General features: G+C 47.0%; 1 protein-coding gene across 1 annotated transcript in view; it reads left to right on the top strand.

Moving 5' to 3' along the window:
• Positions 1-13,341, top strand: part of WWC3 (WWC family member 3) — an 83,867-nt gene that overhangs the window by 45,394 nt on the left and 25,132 nt on the right. Inside the window, exons 8-10 of the mRNA XM_031660544.1 lie at positions 3,679-3,921; positions 9,995-10,084; positions 10,768-11,333. Coding sequence (XP_031516404.1) covers positions 3,679-3,921; positions 9,995-10,084; positions 10,768-11,333 — 899 coding nt within the window. The remainder of the gene's footprint in view (positions 1-3,678; positions 3,922-9,994; positions 10,085-10,767; positions 11,334-13,341) is intronic.

Here is a 13,341-nt window from a genome sequence, read left to right as displayed (position 1 = left end):
GGGATAGGACCACGGGCTGTCCGGAGTTCTGCTTGCTATTCCAGAAAGCAGCAGGATTTTAGGAACATGAGAAATGATATTGTAGACTGCAGATTTTTGGTATAAATTCAAATAATTGGGGATTATTCTTGATATGCCTCAGAACTTTTTATTATTAAAAGTGCATTGTTTTCCTATAAAAATGCAAATCGTATTTAAGATTTTCATGTGAATTGTGAGAGTCTAAATAGTTTCTGCGGCATAAATGCAGGTTTTCGTTCATGGTTTAATGGTGCCTGGGTTGTAACAGAAAAGTGTTAGGGCAAAAATCATAAGGGAAAAATGATTCATATTTTATGTCTGTCTACATTAGACCTGCTCAGGGAATAGAGTTTGGGAATCACATAATAAATAAGAAACCTGCATGCTTGATTGAACATTTGCTTTCTTCACTATCAGGACATGGGGACATATATTTTAAGGCTTTTAAAGGCATTCGGGAGAGATTTTATATAGGCCATAAAATTCATTACCCCTCAGAAATGAGAATCACTGAAGAATATAGTTGACTTACAGAAAAAAAAAATCCTCTCTAATTTTAAGCTGCTATTAGTTCTCTTTACAAAAAACTTGGGAAAGTTATTTTTTTGCAAACTTTAACCATGACCTTGCTTTACTTCCGTGTATTTAATTTCACTGAAATGATATTTCAAAGAAAAGCCTTTCTGGAAATTGTTTTTCCTTTAATACCCAAAATTGGAACAACAGCACTCACAAGAGCGAGGCTCCAACTGGTGGATCAGCTGTTTGGCATGGATGTAGAAGAAGGTGCACTGAAACTCAGTACATCTGTGTTTAGCCTTAGGCAGGAAGTCTGTTCCTTCAAGTAAACCTAACTACTAAAGATACTCCTTGCAGATGGCTCATTTCCGGCCCATGGCAAGGTAGACAAGTCATACGGTTTTAAAGGCAGAGCCGTCTTGTCTGTCTCACGGGGACTTAAGAACAATCGATTGTTGAAGGAATCCTAGTGCTTTTGGCTTCCAGTACAGACAGACAGATGTGCCTCTCTCGACCTAGCTGAAGCAGGTCCCAAATGTTCACACGTAGAACATGGGAACAAAGAAAGAAATTGAACTTTCCAATATATTCCAGTTTCTTCTAGATTCATATATAGCTCTGAAATGAAGATGAGATTGTTTGCATTGTTGCATTGTTTTGAAATTTTATTATTAAACCCCACAATTCTTAGGCACAGAAATGTTTGCCTGGTGTTCAGCACAGCCCAAACATTTCCAGATGGGTTGCAAGAAGTCAGCCTCATCCAGATTTTATTTCTGCTGGAGAGGTCGTACCTTGCCATGTGTCCTTGCATATTTTTCCTGCCAGATGTGGGAAGTGACAGGGCATGGTTTAATTTGGGCTGCTGCTCTGTTTCTTTATGCCTGCAGCAGACAGGTCTTTTGAAACTTGCCCTTTGCCTCTCTTCCCTCCTATAATTCTTTTTTTTCCTCATTCTTTTTTTTCTGATAGTGCATATTACTTGAGATTTTCCTGGAAAGGGTGTGATTATCTGGAATTGGATCTTCTGCCACCTTCAGCAGCTTGAATCCTAGCTGCTGAAGGTGTAGTAGGCTAGCAGCTAGCAGCTAACCTAGAGCTGGCAGACTCAAATGGAATCTTGATCTCTTCATATTTAAGGCTCAGAAAACTCAAAAGGAGTGCTTTGTAAAATATGTCTGTTTATATTATATGTATGATAATTAGTATGAGTACAAAATGGTTGGGCAAAATTTAGCTGGGCTCAGATAGACTTTCCTGTGGATCAGATAAATGGAAATGAAAAAAAGTATGAGGACACAGACTTGCTCATTGTTCTTCATCTTTTATATTTATTTCTTGTCTTGGTCTGCTGTAGAATGTTCCAGAAATGTCATTGGGTATAATGTCTGATTTAGCACTGACTTATTTGTGGGTTTGCTTGGAGTATATTTTCCTTGGGCTTTGGGTATATGACTGCCATAAATTTTAATTACACTAATTAGACATAGGTGGACGCTTAAGCCCAGTTGGATTCCTAGCCCTGTTCAACTGCCTCTGTCATTAGTTTTTCTGGTGACATGGTTTGGCACCATCTTCCAACACATTTTCCGGAAATGAGTTTTAAGTTAGAAAATAACTTATCTAATAAAGCTACTGACATTCAACTAGTGTCTTTACCTTGTTGAAGTGGACTTGAGTAAAATGCATACATTTAAACTATAACTTGTATACCCATTTCTTTCCTTAACTGTGGGTTTTCAGATTCGTTTGGTGGCTAGAGAGGGAGTCATTCCCAATCCTCATGAGTCCGTGTGCTCGTGTCTAGTTTAGGTGGAGCCTGACTTGGCACAGGGCTGGGTGGCAGGTTTTAACATGTGTGGCAATGCTAGTCAATTGGGGATATCCACATGGCTCATAGTGTAGAGGATTCTGAGGTCTAGAGCCAGAAGGTGGGAAGCCAGCCTTGATTAGTGCCGTGCACCACGGGCACAGGAGGAGGCAGTCTCAGGAGCACCTCTGCCCTGCATCTCCCTCGGAGGATGTAGGGCTATGTGTGCCTGCCGCTTCCCTGTTCTCACAGCTCTTTGTGATCTCAGAGAAGTCTTTGGATTTTGTTTTTGGCTGAGTATGCCAAACTATGTCCTCCACAGCACAGGGTTCAGGTTGAGTTTGCCATTCCTAGTTTCTCCCTGGAAACATATCCCTCATCTTTAACCCTACTTAAAGGGCTTAAAGCATTCTACTCTTACTTTTAAAGGATACTTTAAAAATACAGGCCACATCTGTTTCACTTAATCTGCATTCGACAGCACCTCATGACACAAAAAGTAATGCAGTCTGTTTGCCAAGCAAGCACTTGGAAATTTCGAGGCATGGAAACTGATAGGAGCCTCTGTTTTTCCACCTTGAGGATTGTTGCGCTTTGCATCCACCCATATCATCTCTCACCAGCATCCACGCTCACAGGGCTGCCTCTCGTCCTCTCACATATTTGTAGGCGTGTTTGTTCACTGTTCAATGCACTCAGCTTTTGTCAAGTGCTCACTTGCTCTCTGAAAGGTGTTTTGAATTCATGTATGGCCAGCGGCTCTGGTGCAGGAAGGAGCACACAGAACCAGAAGACATGGAGCACGGGGCTTTGAAGGTCTTTCCTTCAGGAGGCCAGATGATGAGTGCGTTTCTCTCTTGTTATTTTGCTAAGGCGGCTGACAGTGGTGAGACACAACTGAGGAGGCGGGAAGCTGGCAGCATTTCTGGGGGTCCAGCATGCTGTTTAGCTACTGATGAGGGTGGGCAGAAGAAACAAGCAGACTCCCTCCTGCTCTAGGACAGTTTCATGTAGGAAATCAGGAGTCTGAGCCACTCAGAGTATGGGCATGTTGAGGGCTGCTGGCCTTTTTGTCAGTTCTTTGGAACAGGCACGATGGGGTTATTGTCATCTCGAATCTCAGGCTAAGGGAGCTTCAGGAAAGGACTTCTGCACCATTTTTTAGGACCCATTGTTTCCAAATCCTTTTAAGTGTAAGGGTCGCTTGGTGTAATCATTTCACTACTTGTTTGGCAAAGGGAGTTTACAGAATCAGTGTGAGACGTGGAGATGGTGTGAAGATGGCGTTTTCAGTCCGCCGATGTCCTTGTTTCCTCCCTCTCTTGCAGAGTCGCCAACATCCAGCAGCAGCTGGCCCGGCTTGACAACGAGTCCTGGCCAGGCACGGCCGAAGCTGACAGGGACCGGCTGCAGCTCATCAAGGAGAAGGAGGCCCTGATGCAGGAGCTTCAGCTCATTATCGCACAGCGCCGCTCCGCGGGAGATGTGGCCCGGCTGGAGGAGGAGCGGGAGCGCCTGGAGGAGGAGCTGCGGCGTGCACGGGCCACCTCCGCACAGGGCGCCACAGAGAGGTGGGTTGAGGGGACATAACCTCCAGCGGAAAGCCTGCTGGAAAAACTCGATGGCTTGTGTGTGGCTGGAGGGTGTTCCTGATGATTGCTCAGAGCCTCTCCTGCCTGGATGTTCCCTGGCCCAGGAGGGGTGTGCGGTGGGGGGCACTGCCTTCTATTCCCTGGGTCTCTGGAGCCTCTGCTCCAAAGCAGGAGGTGATTGACAAGGGGGGAAGGAGTGAGGGAAGATGGGTGACCTCCACCTCCCCGCATGTCCCACCCTTCCCAAAGCTGGTGCTCGCTGCTTTCACCTGCCTTTGTGGGACGGTGCCCTGAGCAGGCTGTGGTCCCGCTCCGGCCGGGGCAGCTCTGTTGCATGGGGGAAGAATTCCCTGTTCCTGACGTGGTGAGCATGGTGGGTATCCACCTCCTGCTTTCCTCTCCAACTTTGATTTCTAGCCAGGAGGGCCTGCTCTTCTCTGGCATTGGGAAGCTGGCCACCTGTCATGGGTCTGCCCTGAGGCTCCTTCACCACGCAGGACATGCAAAGCCAGCATGGTGGCTTTGGTATTGGGCGGCACTGAGTCATTCCGCCTTTCCTCATGCGCCATGTGTCCTGGTTTCCATTTGCTGTGTGAGATTGCAGATTGTGTCAAAGGCTGGGCCTGCTTTCCACACTTAACAGCAGTTTCTCTGTGGCTATCAGCTGGGCTTTGGAGAGCAGCCTCTCCCCGACATGTTAAGGTCTTGCCCCCTTGAGATCACATGAGCAGCTCCACAGAGACATAATAGACGCTTGGATGATTCGATCTGTTCAGATGCTCTTACTCCTATTTCACGATGGTTGTCTGTATTGTTGGGCGTCCTTTATGCTTGGATGTTCAGGGGTCACTTTCATAGGAGACATGTCTGTGGCTTGGCACGAGGGACTCACGGCAGCCTCAGAGGGAAGTAGTGGTGTTTGGAGAGTTGAGCTCAGAGTCCTAGGCAGGTGAATTTCATTTTGCCTGAGATGGTGGCATGCCCTGTCACTTCACCCAGAATCAACCGCGAGGAGAATGTGAGTGTGAAAGGAACTGCGCCGCTGAAGTTTTCTACTGTGCTCTTGCACGGCTGCGTTTGTTTTCGCCTAACCATTTCCTTCTGTTCCACCCCTGATATTCTCGTACATGTGTTCTGCATAGGAGGGCCTGGGAGTTCCTGTTGCTTCTCTGTGAACGGGGATGGACTTGGCCCCACAAATGCCACCTGCGTCTTAGGGCCCCACACCCACACTCCCTTGACTGTGGCTGCCGTCACCACATGGAAATCCAGCACACCCGAGTGCTGTGGCCCCTGAGTACAAGTCTGCAGCCCTCCATGGAGCCAGTGTTAGCCCTGATGCCTGGGTTCAAGGGCGGGGGATAGCAAAGCCGGACCAGCTTTGACTCACATGGGGGTCTCACGTGGGACCAGCCCAGGTGCTGAGTCCTGGGGCTCAGAGCCCTCTATCAGGACCTAATCGCCCCGAGCGTGTTTCCTGAATTTGCCACTAAATGACCTTGGCCGGAAAAGCACATCCACATGTGCTAAGCACTTGCACGCACATTGCATGGGGGTGGGGCTCTTGTAGCTCTGGGCCTTCTGTGCTGGTGCACACAGGGCCCATTTCTCCACGCCACCTCCCTTCATTGGAGGGGTGCTTGCAGTTTGCAAGCATGGGGCCACATGGTAGGAGGCTTCCCCCAGTGCAGGCTGGCAGCGTTAGGAGATCTGGCGTGGGCCAGGTACAGAGAGAGAGTGAGGTTAGTGCCTTAAGGCTGAGCTGTGCCAGCTGTGGAACTGGGCCCAGTCTGCCTGTCTCGCCTGCAGTGTCATCAGCAGCAAATGGGAGGCATGTGCTGGGCTGGGGGTGTCATCCGGGGAAGAAAGAGAGAGATGCGCACCTCCTTCAGGCCTCCCGCCCCGGCAGATGATACATGCGGCGGCCTCCCAGCTGCTCAGAGCCAGCATCCCCGAGGGAGCTGGTGCACGTCTCCTGGGCTGAGGGAGCAGAATTGAGGTGAAGGACACATACCCTAGATAATCTCAGATGGCTCCTGTCAACGCTTGCGGCATCCTTTGTTGTTTTAGCTTGCTCATGTTAGTGTGTGGCAGGCATTTATACAAGATGCTGATGTTCAACAGAGAACCCCACAGCTCTGTTGCAAGATACCTGCCATCCTGAGAAATTCTCTTTCCAAGGATGACGGCTTTTATTATAGGGGTGATTCAAAAGGAAAGATCTATCAAAAAGCAAAAATTTGGTTCTGCCGAACCTGAAGTCACATTTTCCTTTGTTATAATTTAATGACATTTTTACAATACAGTACTTTATGTAAAGTAAATAAAGACAGTAAATTAGACTTTATATTTTCTTAATCTGTTAGCTTACTTTTCTACTCCTTTTCATAGCAGTGGTAAATATTCTTTGAAGTTCGTTTCCTTTGAATTGGGGACACAAGGCTATGTGCTTTAGGAGTTGGGCCCTGGCCAGTTTTCTGCCAGGAAACTGTATCCCCTTTTCTTTTTGTTGAAAAAATATGTACAGAAGTCAGGCAAATGTCTGATTCTCATTTTAGCAGTTTATGTCCCAGCTAGTTTTTAGGTGTCTCAGTTATTGCCAGCATGGCCCCTGTTTGGTAAGGAAGTTACATTTTTAGTCATCTGCAACTTTCAGAATAACCAGCATAAAATTAGACTGCACATGTGGGCACTCATGGGCACTTGTGTGTGATCTTGTATGCAGATGCGCTGTCTCTTGCATGCTCCGATATGCACCTGTTTGTATAATGACAAATGTGTTGTACTGGATAGAAGGGGGGAATTTGATCTAAAACTTTTTTCACTACGGATAAACCAATCTGAAAATAAGTCATGACTAAAGACAGTCTAAAACTGAGCCACACATATGAATGTTTCTGTGTGTCATATGTGTGAACACAGAGCTGGAATGCGCCGATGGATTTAGCAATGGGTTGGAAATTCTACCCTGGTCACTCCAGAGTGGAGCCAGTTTTCAGTAAGAACTCAATTGAGATTCTATTAATTTGGGATTTGAGCTAATAGAATTTAGGTTGGGTTAGAATTTCTGAAAAGCATTAAGAAAAAAGTTAATAGCCTTGGACCGGGCTTGGGTAAATTCCCTACAACAAATTGCTTCCTGGGGCTGGTCAGTGTTTGCCGCCGGATATGCTCTGCTGGTGTCGTCTCTGCCCCTGGAGTCCTCTGTGACTTAATAGTGTCCCAGTGCTTGTGAGAGTGGGTTCCAAGTTACAACTCCAAAGCCCAGTGAGTGGTGTATTTTGAACTCCCTTTTAAACTCCCTTTTAAAACTCTCGGCTTTCCATCTTCTGAAAACGATGGGGTTTTTGAGGATATCGCCCTTGATAAGCATTAGGTAGGATGTGAGTATCATAGAAAATTGGGGAAATGTTTTTCAGCAGTAAAGGAAATGCCTGTTTGTTGGTAATGTGTCTTGGCTTTGGAGTCAAGCCAGCCCGACCGAGCTTTGAACTTGTGTAGCAGAGGCAAGTTACTTTATATGAGTTTCCTCGTCTGTAAAGCAGGGATAGAATCCAAAGACCAGTAAGGAATGAGGCAGTGCATACAAAGCAGTGTGCCTTTGTATAAGCCCCTCAGTGGAACTTCAGAATTGCTTTTTAAAAGTTACTTTCATTTGTATAAGCTATCAAAACATTTTCCTTAAAAACTAAAATATCATAGGTAAGTGTAATCTTAGAAAATTCTACTCAAGAGTTTATTACGGCTGTTCTCAAACATTTTGGTCTCAGAACCTCCTTCCAATGTTAAAATGCTGAGGATCCCAAAGAGCTTTTGTTTATATTGTTTTTTTAAAAGTTCCTTTTTCTAATTGTTTCGTTTTTCCTTTTTCCCCCACCCAGGGACCTATCAGTGTTTATGTGGATTTTTATCTGTCAGTATTTACTAATTTAGAAGTTAGCCCTGGGAAATTTTTAAAATATTTATTTATTAAAGATAACAGTAGACCGGGCACAGTGGCTCACGCCTGTAATCCCAGCACTTTGGGAGGCCAAGGCAGGGGGATTACTTTAGTTCAGGAGTTCGAGACCAGCCTAGGCAACATGACAAAACCTTATCTTTACAAAAAATACAAAAGTTAGCTGGGTGTGGTGGCACGTGCCTGTGTTCCCAGCTACTTGGGAGCCTGAGGTGGGAGGATGGCTTGAGCCCGGGAGGTGGAGGTTGCAGTGAGCTCTGATCACACCACTGCACTCCAGCCTGCACAACAGAGCAAGACCCTATCTCAAAAAATAAAAAAAGACACAAAATCCTATTATGTGTTAATATTAGTAACATTTTTATGACTGATAACTTTTTTGAAACAAACTACAGTGAGAAGAGTGGTATTATTTGCCCTTGCTATCCATCTCTTTAGCGTCTGACTGGCTAGAAGGCAGCTGCTTTGGTCATTGGCGTATTCGGCCTGTTGAGATAGGGTCATTTTGAGTGAATACGTGAAGACTATCTAGCTGTGTACTGATATGCCATTGGGAAAGAGGGGAACTCATAGGATCCCTGAAAGAGTTTCGGGGATCCACAGGGGTCTTTGGATCATGCTTTGGAAACAACTGGTTTTAATATATGATATTGAACTTGAAAGTGGGTTGTGTCGTGGCTCCATTTAGGATGATGCTTGTACTCTCTTGCCAACTGACCTCTGCATGGCACCATTTGGAATTTTGTTTGCATCAGGAGAAACAAAGGCTCGTCAGAATTTATGGTATGTGGTTGAAACCTGTAAACAAACTCAGACTGATTTGTCTTCCTTATCCTAAGTTGGTGGCGCATCTGTTTCCTTTATGGGTGATAGCAGCTCTTTGTCGATCACGCGTCATTTGCCGTACATTATTTTATCTATGCACCATCAGTTCACTGAGCTGGAGATTGTGGACGCCATTTTTACAGGTAATCAAACTAAGGGCTCAGAGAGGTTGAGACGTTTGCCTAAGGCCACACAGCTTGTGAGTGACTGGCCAGGTGGGATTCTCTGAATCCCAGGCTGCCGTCGGACACCGTGTCTGCTTTCCTCTCACTCCTACCTAACCAAGCTCTTTAAACCCCTTCGGCATGTCCCCTTCCCTGTTGGTGGAAAGAGGAAGGTATTAAAGGGGCCTGCTGTGGCCACACATCAATGTCATTTCGATTTGTAAACAGGAGTGTTTCCTTCTAGAGGCAAACATATTTATTCCTGGACTTGTCCAACAACTGTTTATTGAGTGCCTATCCATGGTAGGCTCGATTCTAGGTGGTAGGCTTACTGTAGTAGGAACAAATTTTATTCTAGAAAATTACTAAGTAGAAAAAAGTAGAAGGAAGGAAAATGAAAATGCCTCCAACCCCATGACCTGGAGATGGCCACAGCTGCTGTTTCGTTTCATTTGCTTCTAATGTTTGAACTGTGTAGATCTTAGAATTGTATTTGTTCTTCTCTAGAAGGTGGCCTAGGATGAGGGAATCTGATTTGTTCCAAGGAATTTCAACAGATGACTGCGTGCTCTGCATTTGAGCTCATCTGCTGGTTATCTGTCCTTCTGCTCACCTACTCCTCCTCCCATCCATCCAAGCAGCCATCCCCAGCCACCCACACAGCCAGCCATCTAGCCACCCACCCACCCACCCAGCCACTCATCCAGCCACCTACCCAGCCATCCACCCACCCACCCAGCCACCCACCCATCCACCCATCTAGCCGCCCACCCATCCAGCCACCCACCCATCTGTCCACCTGTACCTCACCCACCCAGCCACACATTGACCCATCCCTGTGCCCACTTCTCCTCTCACGCATCCCCTCCCCCGTGCACTGTGCCTGGAGCTTCCACAGAGTAGCAGGCACTGCTCAGGGTGCCAGTATTTTTCAAATGGGACAAAAGCAGTCTCTGTGATCTTGGCACTTGTGACCTGGGTGCTTTTAGAATGGGTGGTCATTGCAACCTAATTCAGCTGGGGGGAATTGATAGTGGAATGTCTTGTTATGAAAATATTCTCCCTGTCTTTGAAATGTACTAATCGACTGTTTTCTTACCTACAGGATTCTGCTTCAGGAAAAAAGGAATTGTCTACTTATGCAGCTGGAAGAAGCCACCCGCTTAACGTCCTACCTCCAGTCCCAGTTAAAAAGGTAGGTTACTTTCAAAGAGAAAACAGTATATGATCATCGTGTTCCAATGACTGGTACATGAACTTGCTTCTTGTAGCTTGTTTTTCTCCTACTGGAGCTTGACCTGAAGTGTTGTTAACACAGAATGGATACATTATATTTTTAATATGCTACTACTGTATGACTCAAGGACTATGGAGAGAACCACATTTGGCTTCAGGGTAAATAAGAGGCGTGAAGTCAAATGTATTCAAGGATTTTGTAACCTAATTAACAGCTTCAGAAGTGTACATCTATACACGTGCACATTTTAATTTTATTTTTTTAAAAAGCATATGCATTTTTTAAGCTAGTAAGATTTGGCTGCTCAAGAATGGCCCTGCGCACATTTCCTCATCTCTTACTGTATGGTAGAGCGTAATGTCAAGGGCCTTAGATGTGTCATTTTCTCAGATATTCCTCCTAACAATGCCCAAGGTGGGAGTTGTTTGCACCTCAGCCCCAGTGAGCCCATGGGAGCCCAGAGCGGGTGAATGGCTTGAGCAAGTGTACCTGGCTACTATGCGTTCCAGCCGGGACTGGGACTGGGACTTGGGCACGGGTCTCTGCTGTTGCCCACTGCTCTCTGCCGCCCTTTCCGTGCTCACAGGGTAAGCAGGGGTGGCTGCCCTGCCATCTCAGATGGCCATACTGTCTCATTTCAGCCTGTGTGCCAGCACCCTGACGGTGTCCTCGGGGAGCAGCCGCGGGTCCCTGGCCTCCAGCCGCGGGTCTCTGGCCTCCAGCCGGGGCTCCCTGAGCTCGGTCAGCTTCACGGACATCTACGGCCTCCCGCAGTACGAGAAGCCCGACGCTGAGGGCGGCCAGCTTCTACGCTTCGACCTCATTCCCTTCGACTCGCTGGGGCGAGATGCCACCTTTACAGAGCCGGCAGGCCCCTCGGGCTTCCACAAGCAGAGGCGGTCCCTGGACACACCCCAGTCCCTGGCGTCGCTGTCCTCCCGCTCCTCCCTATCCTCGCTGTCGCCCCCAAGCTCGCCCCTGGATACGCCCTTCCTCCCTGCCTCACGGGACTCACCGCTGGCGCAGCTGGTGGACAGCTGTGAGGGGCCAGGCCTGGGTGCCCTGGACAGACTGCGGGCGCATGCTTCGGCTCTGGGGGATGAAGACTTACCAGGCATGGCGGCCCTTCAGCCACACGGGGTCCCTGGGGACGGGGAAGGGCCACACGAGCCAGGACCCCCACCAGCCAGCGCTCCTGTGGGTGGAAGTAAGTGCGGATGCGGCCTCCTGCGGGGTGAGGGTTACCTGCAGGGAGGAAACCACGGGGGGCCAGAGTGAGGACCGCTGGCTTTCCAGGTCCATGGTGAGCTTTACATTTAGGAATGTTGATGTGATCGGGAAGAGCACACACCTGCCCTTTCTGGTCTGTGTTGGGGAAAGATCACTGAAATTGACAAAGTTGTCTTTCCTAGGTACTTGGCTTGTTTTCAAAAAATACATAATTGTTCAAAACTAGGGTAAGAACCACACAGTCTTCCACGTTCAGAGGCTGCTAGACGTGTACTAGGGCCTTCATGACCTTTGCAGCATGTGTGCCGAGATGGAACCGTCAGTGTGTGCCCGCCTGAGACCATTATGCCAACTGGTGTCTGGTTGTAGCTAGTGGAAATCTCGACTTCTTTTGTTGCTTTGACATCTCTTTATCTTTTATAGTTCTCAAGAACATAATTCTATCAAATATGGAAGTGAAAATAATGTGTAATTTCAAAAGACATGCCCGTAAGTATCAGTCATTTCTACTGAATCAGTTTCTCTGGTGGTTCTTCAAATGGAGAAACACAGAGCTCCGTGGCGCCTCATCCATTCCGTTGGTGTTGGTTCAGCTCCTCCTTGGAGCCGAGGTCTTTCAGCATGTAGCCTGCTTGGAAGACCAGACTCCTATTGAAGGGAATGTTGACCCCATGTGCTTTTCTGAGCCAACCCATGGCAACTTTATCTTCCTTGGGTTTTAAAGAGGATCAAGAACAAGGTCTCCCATTCCTGAAGTTCAGCACATTTAACTGACTTTTATTTGCACAGCAAAAACATTTTAAATATTCCGTTTAGGCAAGCACTAGATAACTTGTGCAGCATAGTGGATCTTCGCCAGGGGTGTTTTTGCCTCCTGCCCCTGGGGAACACTTGGCAATGTCTGGAAACAGTTTTGGTTGTCACAACTAGGGGATGGGAGATGCTCCTGGCATCTGGCAAGTGTAGGCCAGGGATGCTGCTAAGCACCCTACCACGTACAGGGCAGCATCCGCCCCCGGCCTTGAGAATGGTCCAGCCCCAAATGTCAAGAGGGCTGAGGCTGAGAAACCCTAGTCTCGTACTATGGAGTATTTATGCGGCAAAGGGTAGAAATAAAACTAGAGAGCAGAACCAGTGTGGTGTAGTGGCAACAGCTTCAGACTAGCACCTGGGAGACCAAGCTTTTGTTCCCTGCCCTGTCCACTTCTAGCTGTGTGACCTTGAACACATATCTGGACTGAGTGTCACTTTTTCCATCCTTGAATGCAGTGATCTTTGTAACCCCTTCCGTTCACCACCATTCTATTACCCAAGAGATAGATGGATTGGTAGATCAATGGATAGGTTGATCACTCTATAAAATAGTAGTCTGTTGGCACTTACGTGCGTAACCAGAGGCCGTCATGTTCTGAGACTGCCCCATGGCTTTTTGGCATCTCTATTTTGGTGTCTGCCCCTGTGTTTGCAAACACACTTTGGTATCCCCAGATACATTGTTTCTGAAGTCCATATATGCAGGTATCCTTCGTTCGCTTTGTTCCTCTTTATGACCACAGATTGATTGCTCCATTGTTTTTTCCATTCAGTTAAAAAATAAATATCCAATTAGGACTTTTTTCTTAATCTCCCTCCTCTCTCCCACCACCTTCTCCTTAAGGGATTGAGATTCCAGAATGTCAGTCTAGTTAGGCATAAAATCTGCACAAGGCCCAAGGGCCACTTTGGGCCAGAGGAGAGACAGAGTGGGAGGGAGAAGGGCTGACTTAATTTCACAACCTAATTTCTTTATTTTTCTTTCGCTTTTCCTTGGCAGATGCTATAATGGTTGAAACTTCTTAGATTGGGAATTATTTGCTTACATGTGTAGACACTGCCATCTCGTGGTGGAGTCATAGCGCATTAGTGATTATTTCTTGTGTTACACTGCCATCTTGTGGCGGAATCTTATATGACACCGCCGATAAATTCTTGACTGATACTGCCAT

The sequence above is a fragment of the Papio anubis genome, chromosome X (genome assembly GCF_008728515.1).
Source record: "Papio anubis isolate 15944 chromosome X, Panubis1.0, whole genome shotgun sequence".
NCBI lineage: Eukaryota > Metazoa > Chordata > Mammalia > Primates > Cercopithecidae > Papio > Papio anubis.
The sequence above is the reverse complement of the archived record's forward strand: the minus strand, read 5'-3'. Positions and strand labels throughout refer to the sequence as shown.